The 14,418-nt window shown below is 42.4% G+C and overlaps 1 protein-coding gene, 1 long non-coding RNA gene and 1 pseudogene across 9 annotated transcripts in view; 2 read left to right on the top strand and 1 right to left on the bottom strand.

Moving 5' to 3' along the window:
• The window catches only part of LOC145456561 (uncharacterized), a 390,319-nt gene that overhangs the window by 45,557 nt on the left and 330,344 nt on the right, over positions 1 to 14,418 (top strand). The gene's annotated exons all lie outside the window — the stretch shown is intronic.
• LOC145456548 (trans-1,2-dihydrobenzene-1,2-diol dehydrogenase pseudogene) overlaps positions 1 to 14,418 on the top strand; it is a 355,453-nt pseudogene that overhangs the window by 132,860 nt on the left and 208,175 nt on the right. The window lies entirely within an intron of this gene.
• On the bottom strand, positions 8,525 to 14,386 carry LOC145455958 (general transcription factor II-I repeat domain-containing protein 2B-like). The gene is made up of 2 exons (XM_080333990.1): positions 12,634 to 14,386; positions 8,525 to 8,682 (listed from the first exon to the last, which is right to left on the bottom strand). Exons 1-2 carry the CDS (start codon positions 14,228 to 14,230, stop codon positions 8,525 to 8,527), a joined length of 1,755 nt encoding a protein of 584 aa, XP_080190116.1. The 5' UTR covers positions 14,231 to 14,386.

Below are 14,418 nucleotides of genomic sequence, written 5' to 3'. Positions count from 1 at the left end.
GTATTTCTGCTTCGATTACGATTTTGTTGTGCTGCTCCTCGATTGTGGGATAGTTTTCCCTCAATTGTGGGCAGACTACTCTGTTATAGCCTGTCTGCTGACAGTGAAGACTGTTATAGCCTGTCTGCTGACAGTGAAGACATCTCAGGTCATTGTTACAATTTCTAGCGATGTGTCCATGTTGTAGACACTTGTTACATATCTCTGTTGTTTGTTCTCCCGGTAGAAGAAGAACCTTAGTTAAAACCGCGTATGTGAGATACTGCGGTATCCCGCCTGCTTTGTAATCAGAAACAAGTACTTTTCTGTACCCATTGTGATACTGTGTTTTACTGTGGTTCACTCGTAATACCTAGATCACTTTGCCGCACTGGTGAAGGGCGCACTGGTAAATGGCTAGTAGAATTGCTATCTCTGAATCGGTCGCTTCCGTTGGGACGGGGCGTATGTTTATGATTTTCAGAGGCTCACTAGCGTGTTTGACCCTCAGGGTGCCATTGGCTGATGGTATGCCGTTTTGGCACGCTGTGAGTATGTTATTCTTGATAGTTTGTGCATCCGGTGTACCCTTAACTGTTATGTTAAAGGCTTCGTAGCCTATTTGGTACATGGAATCTATATTATCCAATAGAGACTGCAAAGGCTCGTACGCTAGTACGGCTTGAAAGACCTCGCTTCCTTGCGTGTTGTTCGGGATTTCCACGTCTAGCGAGCGTGGTCGCTGTCTATTCATGTTGTAGTTGTAGAAGGAAGCTATTGTATAGTAGAATACGCTTCTGTACCTGACTGCTGGCTCGTTTCTACGCTGTTTTGGCGTCGGTGTAGAGATACTGTAGAGCGTTTTCTAGAGCGTTTTTCCGTGCTTTGCTGAAAGCGATACCGTGGTGACCGGTGAACTCGGCCCATGACGAACTCGGCCTATTGAACTCGGCCTATTGAACTCGGCCTATTGAACTCGGCCTATTGAACTCGGCCTATTGAACTCGGCCTATTGAACTCGGCCTATTGAACTCGGCCTATTGAACTCGGCCTATTGAACTCGGCCTATTGAACTCGGCCTATTGAACTCGGCCTATTGAACTCGGCCTATTGAACTCGGCCTATTGAACTCGGCCTATTGAACTCGGCCTATTGAACTCGGCCTATTGAACTCGGCCTATTGAACTCGGCCTATTGAACTCGGCCTATTTAACTAGGCCTATTGAACTCGGCCTATTGAACTCGGCCTAAACTCGGCCTAAACTCGCCCTATTGAACTCGGCCCTATTGAACTCGGCCCTATTGGACTCGGCCTATGAACGAACTCGGCCTATGACGAACTCGGCCTATGACCAACTCGGCCCATGGTGAATTTGTTAATAAAAATTATTATAAATGTCGTGAATTGTATTAATTGTGTGGAGACAATGGTGAATTGGTGGTGATGGACATGTCGTATGAATGTTATTACCAATGGGGGCAGTATCGTCAAGGAATAGGGCCTAGACAGAAAAAAACCTTGCACCAACTTAACAATTATTGTGAATTATATTACATAATTATATTAATATCAAGTGATTAGGTTAGGGTTATGATTAGGGTTAGGTTAGGGTTAGGATTAGGTTAGGGTTAGGTTAGGTTTTGGTTAGGGTTATGATTAGGGTTAGGTTAGGATTAGGGTTAGGTTAGGGTTAGGTTAGGATTATGATTAGGTTAGGATTAGGGTTAGGTTAGGATTATGATTAGGTTAGGATTAGGGTTACGTTAGGATTAGGGTTAGGGTCCAACGCTCCCAACTTAACCATTTTCTCCGACAAATAATACAATTTACGACGTTTATAATCATTCATACTAAGAAATTTCCCACGGGCCGAGTTGGTCATAGGCCGAGTTTGTCATGGGCCGAGTTCGTCATAGGCTGCGTTCGTCATGGGCCGAGTTCACTGGCAATCCCCAGGCTGCGTTCGTCATGGGCCGAGTTCACTGGCAATCCCCACGTGTTATGACGGCGGCAAGTAAAACTTCAAATTCTGAGAACTGCAATACTGCCCTCCCCCAGCATTCGTACGACATGTCCATCATTCCCAAATTAACCATTTCCTCCGACAAATACTACAATTTACGACGTTTATAATCATTAATACTAAGAAATTCCCAACGGGCCGAGTTGGTCATAGGCCGAGTTCGTCATGGGCCGAGTTCAATAGGCCGAATTCGTCATGGGCCGAGTTCACTGGCAATCGATACCGTAGTTTCGGTCTGCGTAAGGGTCGTACGACGACTGTCTAGGCCAGTTGTTCCCAACCCTTTTATCCTAATTCCCCACTTCCGAAATATTCCGAGCCTTCATTCCCCACCTAAAATCTCTATATCCACATCCACCCTTTTAAAAAGCTACCACCAACAACATTTTGCAAGACTTTGCCTAGTAAGTAGTAGGCCTACGTGCTATTGGAGATTGTTTAGATCCCCGGAATTGATCAGCACACAATAAAATCAACACAACAGTAGGGTTACAATATACCTCCTCTTTTTTCAGGTTTTTGAAAATGTCATCCGAGGACGCCTAAATGTCGTCCTTTTTGGACATTCATCCTCCTTTACAGCTTTTAGGGTTAAGAAAGTGGGTAGATTCGAGTGAAAATGGGCATAAATGACGCTAAATAGGAATTCGTGCTTCGAACGTAAGTAACGACTTTATTTACCATTTTTTCCGAATTTTATTCCAGTATTCCAAGTCTGAAAATTTTGGAAAAGCGTCCTCCTTTCCCGATTCCAAGATATGGTAACCTAGGCCTACCATACGTCCTCTTTTAAGAGGATTTGTCCTCTTTTTTGACTTTTTTGAGAGTATCCTCGGAGGACACCCTTTTGCCTCTTTTTTGAGATTTTGTCCTCTTTTTTGTCCTCTTTTTTGAAAATTTAGAGGAAAATGCTAGTGATATGCCGCAAATAAGCGCAGAAGTGAAGCTCCGGCGGGTATTTCGGAAGGGAAAGCGGTGATTTTAGCTCTGAGCGAAAAGAAGACCTTTTTTTTTTTATTCATCCACGAGAAAAACGTTATTTTGGGCTCTGAGCGGAAGTGATGACCTTTTTTTAGTCATACACCTGGCAATGTGGAGAGAAAAACGCTATTTTGGGCTCTGAGCGGAAGTGACGACCGTTTTTTTTTTATTTTTATTTTTAGTCATCTACCTGGCATTTTTTAGTCATCTACCTGGCAATGTGGAGAGAAAATCTACCTGGCAATGTGGAGAGAAAAACGCTATTTTGGGCTCTGAGCGGAAGTGATGACCTTTTTTTTTTAGTCAACCGATCATCGATTCTTCTCCAGTTTTGCATGTCTGAAATTTCTGAAAAAGTGTCCTCTTTTTACATTTCCAAAATATGGTAAGCCTATGGTAACCCTACACAACAGTGAACTGGTAACCGTGAACGCACCTCCGTAAATATATGTATCTACCCCGTCTACCTATATGCTATCCGTGATTGCTGAGCGGATACCAATTTTCGAATGTCTGGTTTGACCTTGCCGTGGATCGAACCCACTACTTGCCAATCGAGAAGCCATCCGGTCGCATCACCATTACACTGTCGCGCTGGAGATCGCTTGCCGTAATAGAGGCGATTCTCACTAATTGGAGGCACTGATAATATGAATCGCCGAATTGCAAATGAGCTAAGAAATATTCGAGATACGATCGGCATTTCAGAACGTCATTTGATAAAGGAGAATATTACTGTAAAGAGGTTTTCAAAAGTGACTCTATTCCCCGCCAGAAATCCCGAAATTCCCCATCAGTGGGGAATTCCCCACCATTTGGGAACCACTGGTCTAGGCCAGCGGTTCTCAACCGCCGGTCCGCGGACCGGTGCCGGTCCGCGACGACATTCCTGTCGGTCCGCCAGGCATATCACAATTTTATACTTTAATTTCAAGATGCAATGTTGAAGGCTTGTTCATTGATAAAATAAATAAAACATCAAATTTTAAACTGATTCATAACTTCGTGATGAAACATTGGGGCTGGAAACATGTTTGATTTGACTTAAAGTTCAAGACGTGTCATTTGACGACAAGCAAGTGACAAGTACACAGAACAGATATGAGCCGACTCATCGCTAAACAGCACAGTTTGATCATTGGTTTTCAATTCATTCATTTTGTGCAGTACCGTAACGGGGGCACCCCAAACCGCCCAACTGGAGAGGGGCCGAGCTTGAATAGGGCTCAAAATTATTTCGCAAATGAACATAAATCATATCATATTTGAAACGTTTTCTAGAATTTTTCAATTTCCGATTTAGTATCCCTAAATGTTTGGCTTAGCCTATTAGGCGCCCTTCTCTGAGAAATACTGAATGGTCTAGAGCAGTGCTTTTCAACCTGTGTGACGGTTCGCACTCGTGCGAATGAAAAAAATTGATGTGCGAATGACGAAGGTGGTGCGAATAGTGCGAATGAAAATCCGGATCGAGTGCGAATGACGAAGGTAGTGCGAATGGTGCGAATGGAAATCCGGATCGAGTGCGAATGAAAACCGTGATTAATTGTTAACTTTTCTGACGTGGAATAATTCAAATAAACCAAATAGGAGATTTAAGATCAGTGTAACTTTTGTAGTTGCCACGCAATTGTAAAACTTAATACGACGCACCACTCATCGTAGCCCTCACAAGCCGTAGTGAACTAATATTCCCGCACTCTAATTATCACGTACCAAAAGCCTGGTTTGAAGCTGGTGTAGTGACAGTATAAAGATCTCTACAATCTCTATATTATATTGGCGGACATACAGTACATCATCGGAGCCCACGACAGGCTGGACAAAATGACGTCAAATTGACTTTCTGCTTTCTTTCGCTAAACATTTATCATATTTTCGCAATAACTGTTCGATTTGCGCGAGGTACGAGGATAGTAGTAAATACCATCATTACAGACTCACATTTGCAAGTTACTGTAACGCAAATTTTTACCCCTTCAAGGGTTATTACAGTATGGACCGCAAAGGGTATAATTTTGGGTCTACACGGTGCCAGAGCTATCTGTTAATATGTATGGAATATTTATTGCAAAAAAATCCTGCGATCGTTTCTACATATCGTATAGCCAATAAGCGAGACACGCTTGAGAATTCATGATAAGATTTGTCCGACTGTCGTTTTCTGGAAAACATGGTCGAAGACCGTTGGTATGAACTAGTGTAGGCCGTAGGGGTGTGCAACGAGCGAGTTCAGGCCTATGAGACTCATTCATTTCGAGGCCAACCCCTTTCTGCGTGGGGGCACATGAAGACGTCAAATTTTGGCAAACAAACCGCTGATAAAATGCGGTGTCAAAAACATAAGCGGCGACAAAACCTCGGTCTAAAAATTACCGAAGTTGGATGGCCAAACCTTTCTAGATATGTTCCGTTGTCTGCACGGAATAGTCCCGTTCTTGCAATCTGAGTAGACAGTAGTACAACTGCGATACGCAGAGGAATTAAATTCGCCCTAATTTGAAATCGCGTGCGTCAGACATGTTTTGTAGAGCTGTGTTGGGTAGAATTGTGGTTTGCGCGTTCTGTATGTCCTACATGCCCGTAAAATGTAGCATACAACTGCTGTAATGTTATAAATAATTTCCTTTTCGTTGTTGAGGCTCGGGTCGCGAGATGTCACAGACACTCAGATTTTGGTGGTAGTCTAAAATCTGCTTTACCGTTATTAAACTGTCATGAATTCTCAAGTTAAATTGAGCCAAAGAGTATAACACACAGTATCATGAGTTATTTGCTCTTCTCATAAACTTGCGAGACAGAAGTTGGAGCAATGTATCATCAGGTAGCGAGCTCTAATGTGCCTACTCTCCTGATCGTTTTGCACCTTATGTTCCAAAGTAATAAAGCAAAAGCCTCAACACAATCATGGTTTTTTCATCCTTTCGACAGATTGGAGCCTTGCGGGACCTTTTTGTCAGCTCTCAAATACAGTTTTTGCCAGCAAGCATTTTTCACCCGCGAAAAATACGCTGTATTCGGATAGGAGTGCAGAACAGATTTTAAGACCTGGCCATCCAAGCACTAGTAGACGTTTTTGTACAAATTCCCAACAACAGTGTTAGGCCGAAAAGGGTTTTAGTGAAATAATTGGAAGCAAAACGAGCGAAAAAAGTTGCCTTCTTATTGAGACACTTGATAGCTTACGCTATATAGTAGCCAATTCGTTGCATATTTGAACAAAATGTTGTTAAGTAGGCCTATCTTCGTCTATTTTTTGTATAACAATTTCCGATTAGTTTGTGCGAATGAAATTTATTTTACAAAAAAAGTGCGAACGGAGCACAAAAAGGTTGAAAAGCACTGGTCTAGAGGTATTTCGGCGTCAGCCATTACCACTCCACGACGTACCAACGCGTAATGAAGCTTTGGTTAACATGGGACTCCGAAAGGTGTGCCAAAAATTCCGCCGCGAGAAAACCGCTTCACTCGCTATTGGCGCAATTAGGCTACGTAAACTCTCTGCTTACGCCGAGTAGAATGGATGTGCTCACAAATACATGTGAAAACATCCACCCAACTGTAGGGTCTGGGGGTGAAGCCCCCGGAAGCTTCACTTATCGCCCTGTGGACGCCCCAAGACCAGCGTTTTTGGGTTGGGCTGACGAAGTGCTTTTTCGGCCCGGATTTGCGGATGGCCGGTATAGCTGCTGTAATGTGTTTTCTTGCGGCACGCATTGTATTCGTATAGGTAGTTGCCAGAGTAGCCTGTTTCTGGTGGCATTGGGCAATGAGCAATGTAGCACGAAAAGGTGCTTGGTTCGACTACAATACGGTTCTTCTCTCGATATTGTCAAAGAGAAGAATATTATTAGAATTGGCGTGGTCGGTTAAGCGGTACCACGTTTATCTGGACAAGGCAATTTTACCTCGACTAGGCAGACTCACCACCATAAAATCACATGGATGTCATCATGAATAATAATTAAATACGATCAAAACCCTCGAAATTACGCTTTCTAGCACCACATAATTGCAAAAAAAAAACGGTTGCATACTCTACATTTTGGCTTCATTTCAATTTTGAAAGTTCACCGGTCCGCCAGACATTTTTTGAAATTTTACCGGTCCGCGAGGTGAAAAAGGTTGAGAACCACTGGTCTAGGCAGTGTCGTAGCGTGTTAGTAATTAAAAGGCCATACAGTCCCTCGTCGCCTCAAGGGAGAGGCGCGAGAGAAAGGAAAGACTCAGCAAGTCTTGACTCGAGAGAGAGAGTCAAGACTTGAAGAGAAAAGACTCTACCAGAGTTGACTCTCGAAGACGAGTAAATCTCCAGTAGAGGTAGGAACAGACTCCTTAAGACCTGACTCACGAAGACGAGTCAGGTCTCAGAAGGGAGGAGGTTTGACTCTGAAGGAGACCCGAAGTGGAAGTAGAAATCCGTCGGTGAAAAGGAGTAAGTAGAAGGAGAAAAGTAGCCTAAGTAAAAATCTATCCTAGGTACTTAAAAAGTTATCTAGCGTTTACGGTAAGTGTAACCTATTGCCACAGCGGCTCCGGTACGCTCCTCGAATCTGCAAAAGCCGTTAGTTGTACTTACGCGATACCTTTTTTTTCGCGGCTCTCCGAATAGCCAGCCCATTATCGGCCCCTCTCTCAAAGCATACGGACCGGCTCCGGACTGGTGGTTTTATTCACGTTCATACATAAACTGGTTGAAATTAAATATAACTTTGTTACGACGGTATTTTATAAACGTTCATGTAACCAAATACTCCAATATCTCTGAAGTAGACGGAAGTAGCCTAATATTTGCATTTGCGTCGCACAGTGTGACCACCGGAAGCGAGTGGTTGGTGACTTTTTTGTGGCCCCTCCCTCCTCCTTCGAAGAGATTTTTGTCAATTTTTTTCTTTAAGGTATTGTTGAATTCACCAAACTTTCGTTTGGAACTCAATTCGACCTGTTTTTTTAGGGTATTTCCTCGAAAATCTTGTTTTTTAGGTTTTGTAGCTCACTGCAGAGGAGTGTTTTGTTTGAAAGTCTCTTTTCTTGCTGTTGATAGTATTTTGTTGTATGTTTTTTGTCAAATTGACTTTGTCGGTTTCATTTTTATTTGTTCGGTCCAATTCTATTCGATGTTTGAGTATTTGGGTTTTGTACATTGCAATTATGAATTTCGACTGTTTCGGGTTGGTTTTAGTGGGTTCCGCGTAAAGTATGTTGCTCCTCCGCAGTGATATTTTCTTTCCATTTTTTTGCAAAAGATTTTCGAGGAGGACGAGGATTGGGGTGGCTGCACTGCATTCCACAGGATGTGGGCAGTGGTTTCAAGATGGTGTCCACACTGTCTGCAGTGCAGCCTTGCCATTTCGCCTGTTTTTGTTGTTTTGATATTATGTTTTATTCGGGTCGCTCCGAAAAGGTAGCCTTCATGGGCCACTCTTTACCACATTATTTTTTCCTCGTTTTTTATAGTTGTTCTTCTCCTGGCTGGTCGTAGAGGAGTTTTGTCCAATTTGCTTGAGGGGGGGGGGGCTGGGTTGATGTTTCGGAGGGCCCTATAGAGTTGTTTTTGTGTAGCCTGCTCCTCCCATTTGTCGGTCGTCCAATCGTGACTTCTTGATGGCAAGCAGTTCTTCCCACTCCTCGTCGAGGAGGTTCTTGTTTGGTCTGCTGTTATTGTAAAGACGTGGATTCAATTCTTTTACTTTTGATCCTAGGCAGTATAGTGCGTGGTGATGCCAGAACTGTCCAGGCTCTTCTAATTGTGTTATGACTTTTATTTTTTCAGCCCTGCATGCCTGGACTCTGCTTCGCACGTGGGGGAGGTTAAAACCCCCTTCTCTCGTTTCTCTGGCTGGGGTGTCCCTTCGTATTACCTCAATTTTTTTCGGCGCCTACGGGAATTTACATATAAGGTTCTGAACCTGATCGATGGTGTCTTGAGTGGGCGGATAGGTTTTTGCCTGGTATGTAACGTTGGGTATAATCACGGTATTAGCTATTAATTTCATGCCATACCAGGTTAGACCTCTTCGATTGTTGTTGTGGCAGGTCTGTTGTATCTTTTGTATGGCTTTGTCCCAATTAAGGGTGACCTGATTTTCACCTATATATTGTCCCAGGACTCTGATTGCTGGTTTTTCAAGTTGGATTAAATTTTGGTAAAGGAGTTCGTTCGTCTTTCGGCTTGTTAACACTTTGACTGCCAACAATCCTAAATATAGGATTTTACTCAATCCCATAAACTGCCAGCGATCCTATATTTAGGATATTTTTGAAATGAGTACAGTAAAGTCCGGAATTGGTTTTATCCCCGGATTACGGCGGTATCCGAGGCTACTGAATAGGCTTGTTGTCATAAACCCCCATTTTCGTTGCCGGGAGTATTTTTTTAAAATCACATTTGCATACAATAGGTCAACCTTTTTTAGTTTGACCACTAGGTGGCACTTATAAGCACGCCCGATTCCATCCAAATATCCAACTAGTCGAAAATTCATTGTTCGCTGGCGTTTACTGGCAATTTCCATAATAGGCCTTGGCAGCTAAAGTGTTAATTTGTAGTATTTCTGTTTTTTCTAAGTTGAGTTGTTGCCCAGTTATTCTTTCGAGGTTTTCGAATTCAATTTTTGTTTGTTCGATTGACTCATAATCGGTTGCGAGGATAGTGAGGTCATATCAGCATATTGCTGAATTTTGACTGACTCACCTCCAAGTTTGATGCCTTTTATGAGTTTGTTGTTCCTTATTTTTTGAGCCAGTGGTTCAGAGGCAAGTAGGCTACATAGAGATAGGTGCTAAGAGGGCATCATTGGCGGATGCCTCTCTTGATCTGGATAGGGTCCGTTGTTGCTCCGTTGATTATAATTTTGCTAGTTGACGTCTGATGAATCTTTTTATCAGGTTTTTTCCAAGTCCAAATTTTTCCATGATTTTAAACAGTGATTCATGGGAGACCATGTCGAAGGCCTTTTTTTAACGAAATTACAGACAATGTGGTATGTTTTTGCTTTCTGCCAGTTGTTTTGTGGCCATGATGTTACGCAGGACATCTGTTATCTGACGTTTGGGGATTGAACACGTTTGTGAAGAACCGATAATGTCTGGCATTATGTATTTCAGTCTATTGGCTAGGATTTTTGCCATGATCTTGTAGGCGGTGTTCGACAAGGATATCGGCCGCCAGTTATCCAAGGACCTCATATCTCCTTTTTTTGGAATGAGTGTTACTTGGGTTTCTCCACATGTTTTTGGAAAGTTGGCGAAACACAATGCATTATTGTATACTTCAACTAGGCTGTTTTTCAGGATACTGAAAAACGAGCCGTAAAATTCAGCCGAAAGCCCGTCTGGGCCTGGCGTGGTTGCTGTTTTTTTGGCTGTTATTGCTGCCTTGATTTCATCTTCTGTTACGACTTGATCTTGGTCGTCTCGTTGTTGTAGGGATATTTGTTTGGTGATGATACTCACCATCTCCTCAATACTGCCTTTGGGGCGTAACGCACAGTTTGCCGTAGTATTGGCGAACATGTGCAAGGATGTTAGTTTTGTCATGTATTGGTTCTTGGCTCATGTTGTTGTTGAGCTCCGTGATGGTCTTTAGTTTTTGTTTCGTTTTTAGTTTATCGTAAAAGGATTTTGTTGGTTTTCCCCATTTTCTAGTTGGTTTCTATATCCCAGATTCATTAGGAAGTCGATTTTCGCCTTTTTCAGGTCTTTAATCTCTTTAATTAGGTTTTCTTCATGTATGGTGTTGTGTTGGGGTCTTCCAATAATCTTGTCTTTTGGTTTATTTCTTAGCTTTCCTTCTGTTTTCTTTTAATACCATACTGGGTTGATGCTCTTTTGATTTTGTTTTTCAGCGCGTCCCACCATTAACCAACACTGGAATAGTTGTGTTTCTGTATTTCGAATGAGCTTATTATATTTCTTTATCTTTTAGGTGGCTCAGGTTGTTTTTCCAGGTCCCTCTGCCCCATTTCTCAAGATGTTTGGGTTTTACGACCAGTTCGACGTAGTATGAGTGGTCGGAGAGAGGATTAATATGGTATTTTATGCGCTTTATGTCGCATAATAGGTCTTTACTCGTGTAGATCCTGTCAACTCTTCTTGTGTTGAAAGGCGCGTTTGATGTATATATTCTGGTAGTAGGATAATTCCACCTGAAGACGTCTACAATGTTGTTTACTTTGATGTAGTTCTTCCATGCTGTGGCTGCTGGCACTTCGGTGTAATTATCTGACCTTTCCGCGTCGATTGGTTTAGTAATTATGTTGAAATCACCCAGAATAAACAAAGGTGTCTGGGTGGTTTCAATGTTACTGATAAGATTTTTGAAGAAATTCAGCTTTTTTATCCTTCCAGACTCTGGGGCATACATTCACAATACTTAGTGTGTCGGTTTTGTTTTCTGATATTATTTTCAGATGTTGTGCACGATGTGGAATAGCCACTTCGTGTATTATTGTCCACTTTTCAGGTAACCACGACTTTTCAAGTAGAATGGGGGTTCCCTGGAAATAAGAGTTTTGGCTTGTCTTCTTCTGGGCTTATCCAGGTATCGTTTTTATCTATCGCGTTTAAATATACTTCATATTCGTTGTTGGTAGCCCATGTGATACGTTTGTGTGTGGGGACTTCGTGCACTTCTTGTACGCATAGTATGTCAGTGTCTTGGTCTTTCACAAAAGCTATAAAACTATTCCAGTGTCTATCCAACCCATTGATGTTGACCGATATGAAGGTTGTAGGTGGGGCGCTGAATTTATTTTCTAAAAAGGTCTGGCAGTTCTGGCCCTGCCACGGCTTTCCTCCTTTGTTTATTGGATGGTCTTGGGCAGGGGTGGGCAATTATTTTATCCGGCGGGCCAAATAGAAGCACCTAACATTTTGGCGGGCCACTCCGAAAGTTACCTTTGCGGCACCTACGTTGACAAATTGTCAACATGGCATTTCCTTGTGCTTTTCAACGCAAAGACACTAGTCTTATCGTGTATTCATTATTTTTTGGGAATTTATATTGATAAAACCCTAATAACCCTAATAAACGATCATTTATCCTAATTTGGAGGTCTGTTTTCCATCCCTCACATAGTTTCAGCTATTTTTCTTCCATGTACGATATGATTGCGGAACATGTAATTGACGGACCTACGGGGCTCGTTCACTTTCGGACCAAACTCACTACAGCCTTACGGAGAAAATGGATTTTTGGTCCGAAAGTGAACGAGCCCCGTACTGGTCCGAATTCGTCAAATTCAGATTTGATACTTAGGCTTCGGTCGTGATGCGCGATAGAAAAATGCTGCGTTTGTAATGTTAGACCCCTTGATAACTCTCAGATAAAATTCAAAGATACCTCAACAAGCGATGTTTTGCGACGTACAAACACAAGATCAGCCCAACATATAGCATCAAAACAAATGAATTCATATGCTTGTGTACCTTGATCTTAATTAGTGAGAGAAATCTAACCTGTTCTGGGATTTAACGAGTGCATCAAAGTTAGGCTGAAAATTTGATGTTGAGATACGAAGCAGATTTGACAGATGATTATCTGTAAGAGAGGATCTGTACGTAGATTTGGTGAACTTCATTACCAAGAATGTCTGTTCACATATATAGGTTGATCCGAACAGAACCAATATTTTCTGAGCATGTCTACTCATGTTTGGAAAGTTTTCCTCCTTGAGAGACGAGTAGAACTCCAGCAGTGATGCTGACTTGAAGTGCTCTTCCAGTACTGTGTCAGATTGCAGGTCAATGAGTTCCATCTGAACATCACTGGGTGCATTTTCCACTCTACAGGCAAATGGAGAGGAAACCAGGTGCATTTCATTCTCAATCTTTTTACAATCAGCAAATCTTCTTGAAAATTCACAATGCAAATCACCTAACATGGATGAGTACCTGCTGAGATGATTAGCTGATAGTTCTACCTCTTTTAGGGTTTGCATGTGAGTGACAGTGTTGTGCTGTAGTTGACTTGAAAGAAATTGTAACTTTCTCATGAACGCTTTGACCAGGTTATGCATTTCATGAATGAAAATGCCCTTGCCCTGCAGTTTAGTGTTCAGTTCATTCATCAATGCCATCACATCAACAGCAAATGCGAAATCTGCCATCCATTCAATATCTGCGAGCTCCGGGATACTTTTGCCTTTCATCTCACAAAATTGCTGAATCTCTGCTTTCAAGTCCCAAAATCGTTTCAGCACTTTTCCCAGACCGAGCCATCTGACAGCTGTATGGTACATGATGTCACCATGCTCATTTTCCTGCTCCTCTAAAAGTTCCACGAACTGCCTGTGATGCAATTTTCGTGCTCGGATAAAGTTAACCGTCCTAGTCACAACATCGATAACATGGTTAAGCTTTAGCACCGACTTGCACAACGCATGCTGATGTATAATGCAATGTAGCAATGTCAAAGTATGTCCTGTGCCGTGTTCAGTGACTGCGTCTTGGATCTGTTTCAAAAGTCCGACATTTTTCCCCGTTAGATTCGGACAACCATCACTTGTAACACCGACCAGTTGGTCCCATTTCAGTCCAAGCTTAACCATGCATGTACCTACCTCTTTGAACATATCGCTCCCCGTGGTGGTTCCTTTTATTGATCTCAGCGCTGCCAGTTCCTCCGTAATCCTGAAATCCCGCCTTATTCCACGAATAAATATCAGTAATTGGGCAGTATCACTAACATCACAGCTCTCATCCGAAGCCAAGGAGAAAAAGTCAAAACTTTCAATTCCACTTTTTAACTGCAGTTCAAGATTCTCAGCGATGTCTTCTATTCGTCTGGTGACGGTTCGCCGGGATAGGGGGATACTTGCAAATGATTCTTTGCTCACAGGGTACATTATATCAGCTGCGTCCAACAAGCATTCTTTCACATACTCGCCATCCGAGAATGGCTTACTGTATTTCGCGATTTTGTGGGATATGACAAAGCTAGTCTTGGTCGCCGCTTCCCTAGATGCCTGAACCTTTGTAAAGCAGCCTTGTTGTTTTGCTAGCTTCGTCAACATGCCTTTGGAAATTCTCACTCTCTCAGCCTCAGCCACGTGTCGGTATTTCGCAGCATGTTTCGTGTCATAATGCCGACTCAAGTTATACTCTTTAAGTACGGCGACCTTCTCGCCACAAACTAAACATACTGGTTTGCCTCTAATTTCAGTGAACAAATATTGAGTGGTCCAAATCTTCTTAAAATTACGGCCTTCATCGTTCACCTTTCTTTTTTTGGCATGCTTATTCATCGTTTATGACCTTATTGGTGTCAATGGCGACTGATAAGGTATATGTGCGGTGTACAATGTACATGTGAACTAACTACATCGTTTTAAGAATTAGAGATTTGAAAACCTGTGGCGTCACAATTAAAAGCACAGAGCTTGTAACAATGACAACAAACAAGGTTTGAACTGCACTAACAATGACAACAAAC

This window comes from Botryllus schlosseri, chromosome 14 (genome assembly GCF_051294905.1).
Source record: "Botryllus schlosseri isolate E-star chromosome 14, Bs_hap1, whole genome shotgun sequence".
Classification (NCBI taxonomy): Eukaryota; Metazoa; Chordata; class Ascidiacea; order Stolidobranchia; family Styelidae; genus Botryllus; species Botryllus schlosseri.
The sequence above is the reverse complement of the archived record's forward strand: the minus strand, read 5'-3'. Positions and strand labels throughout refer to the sequence as shown.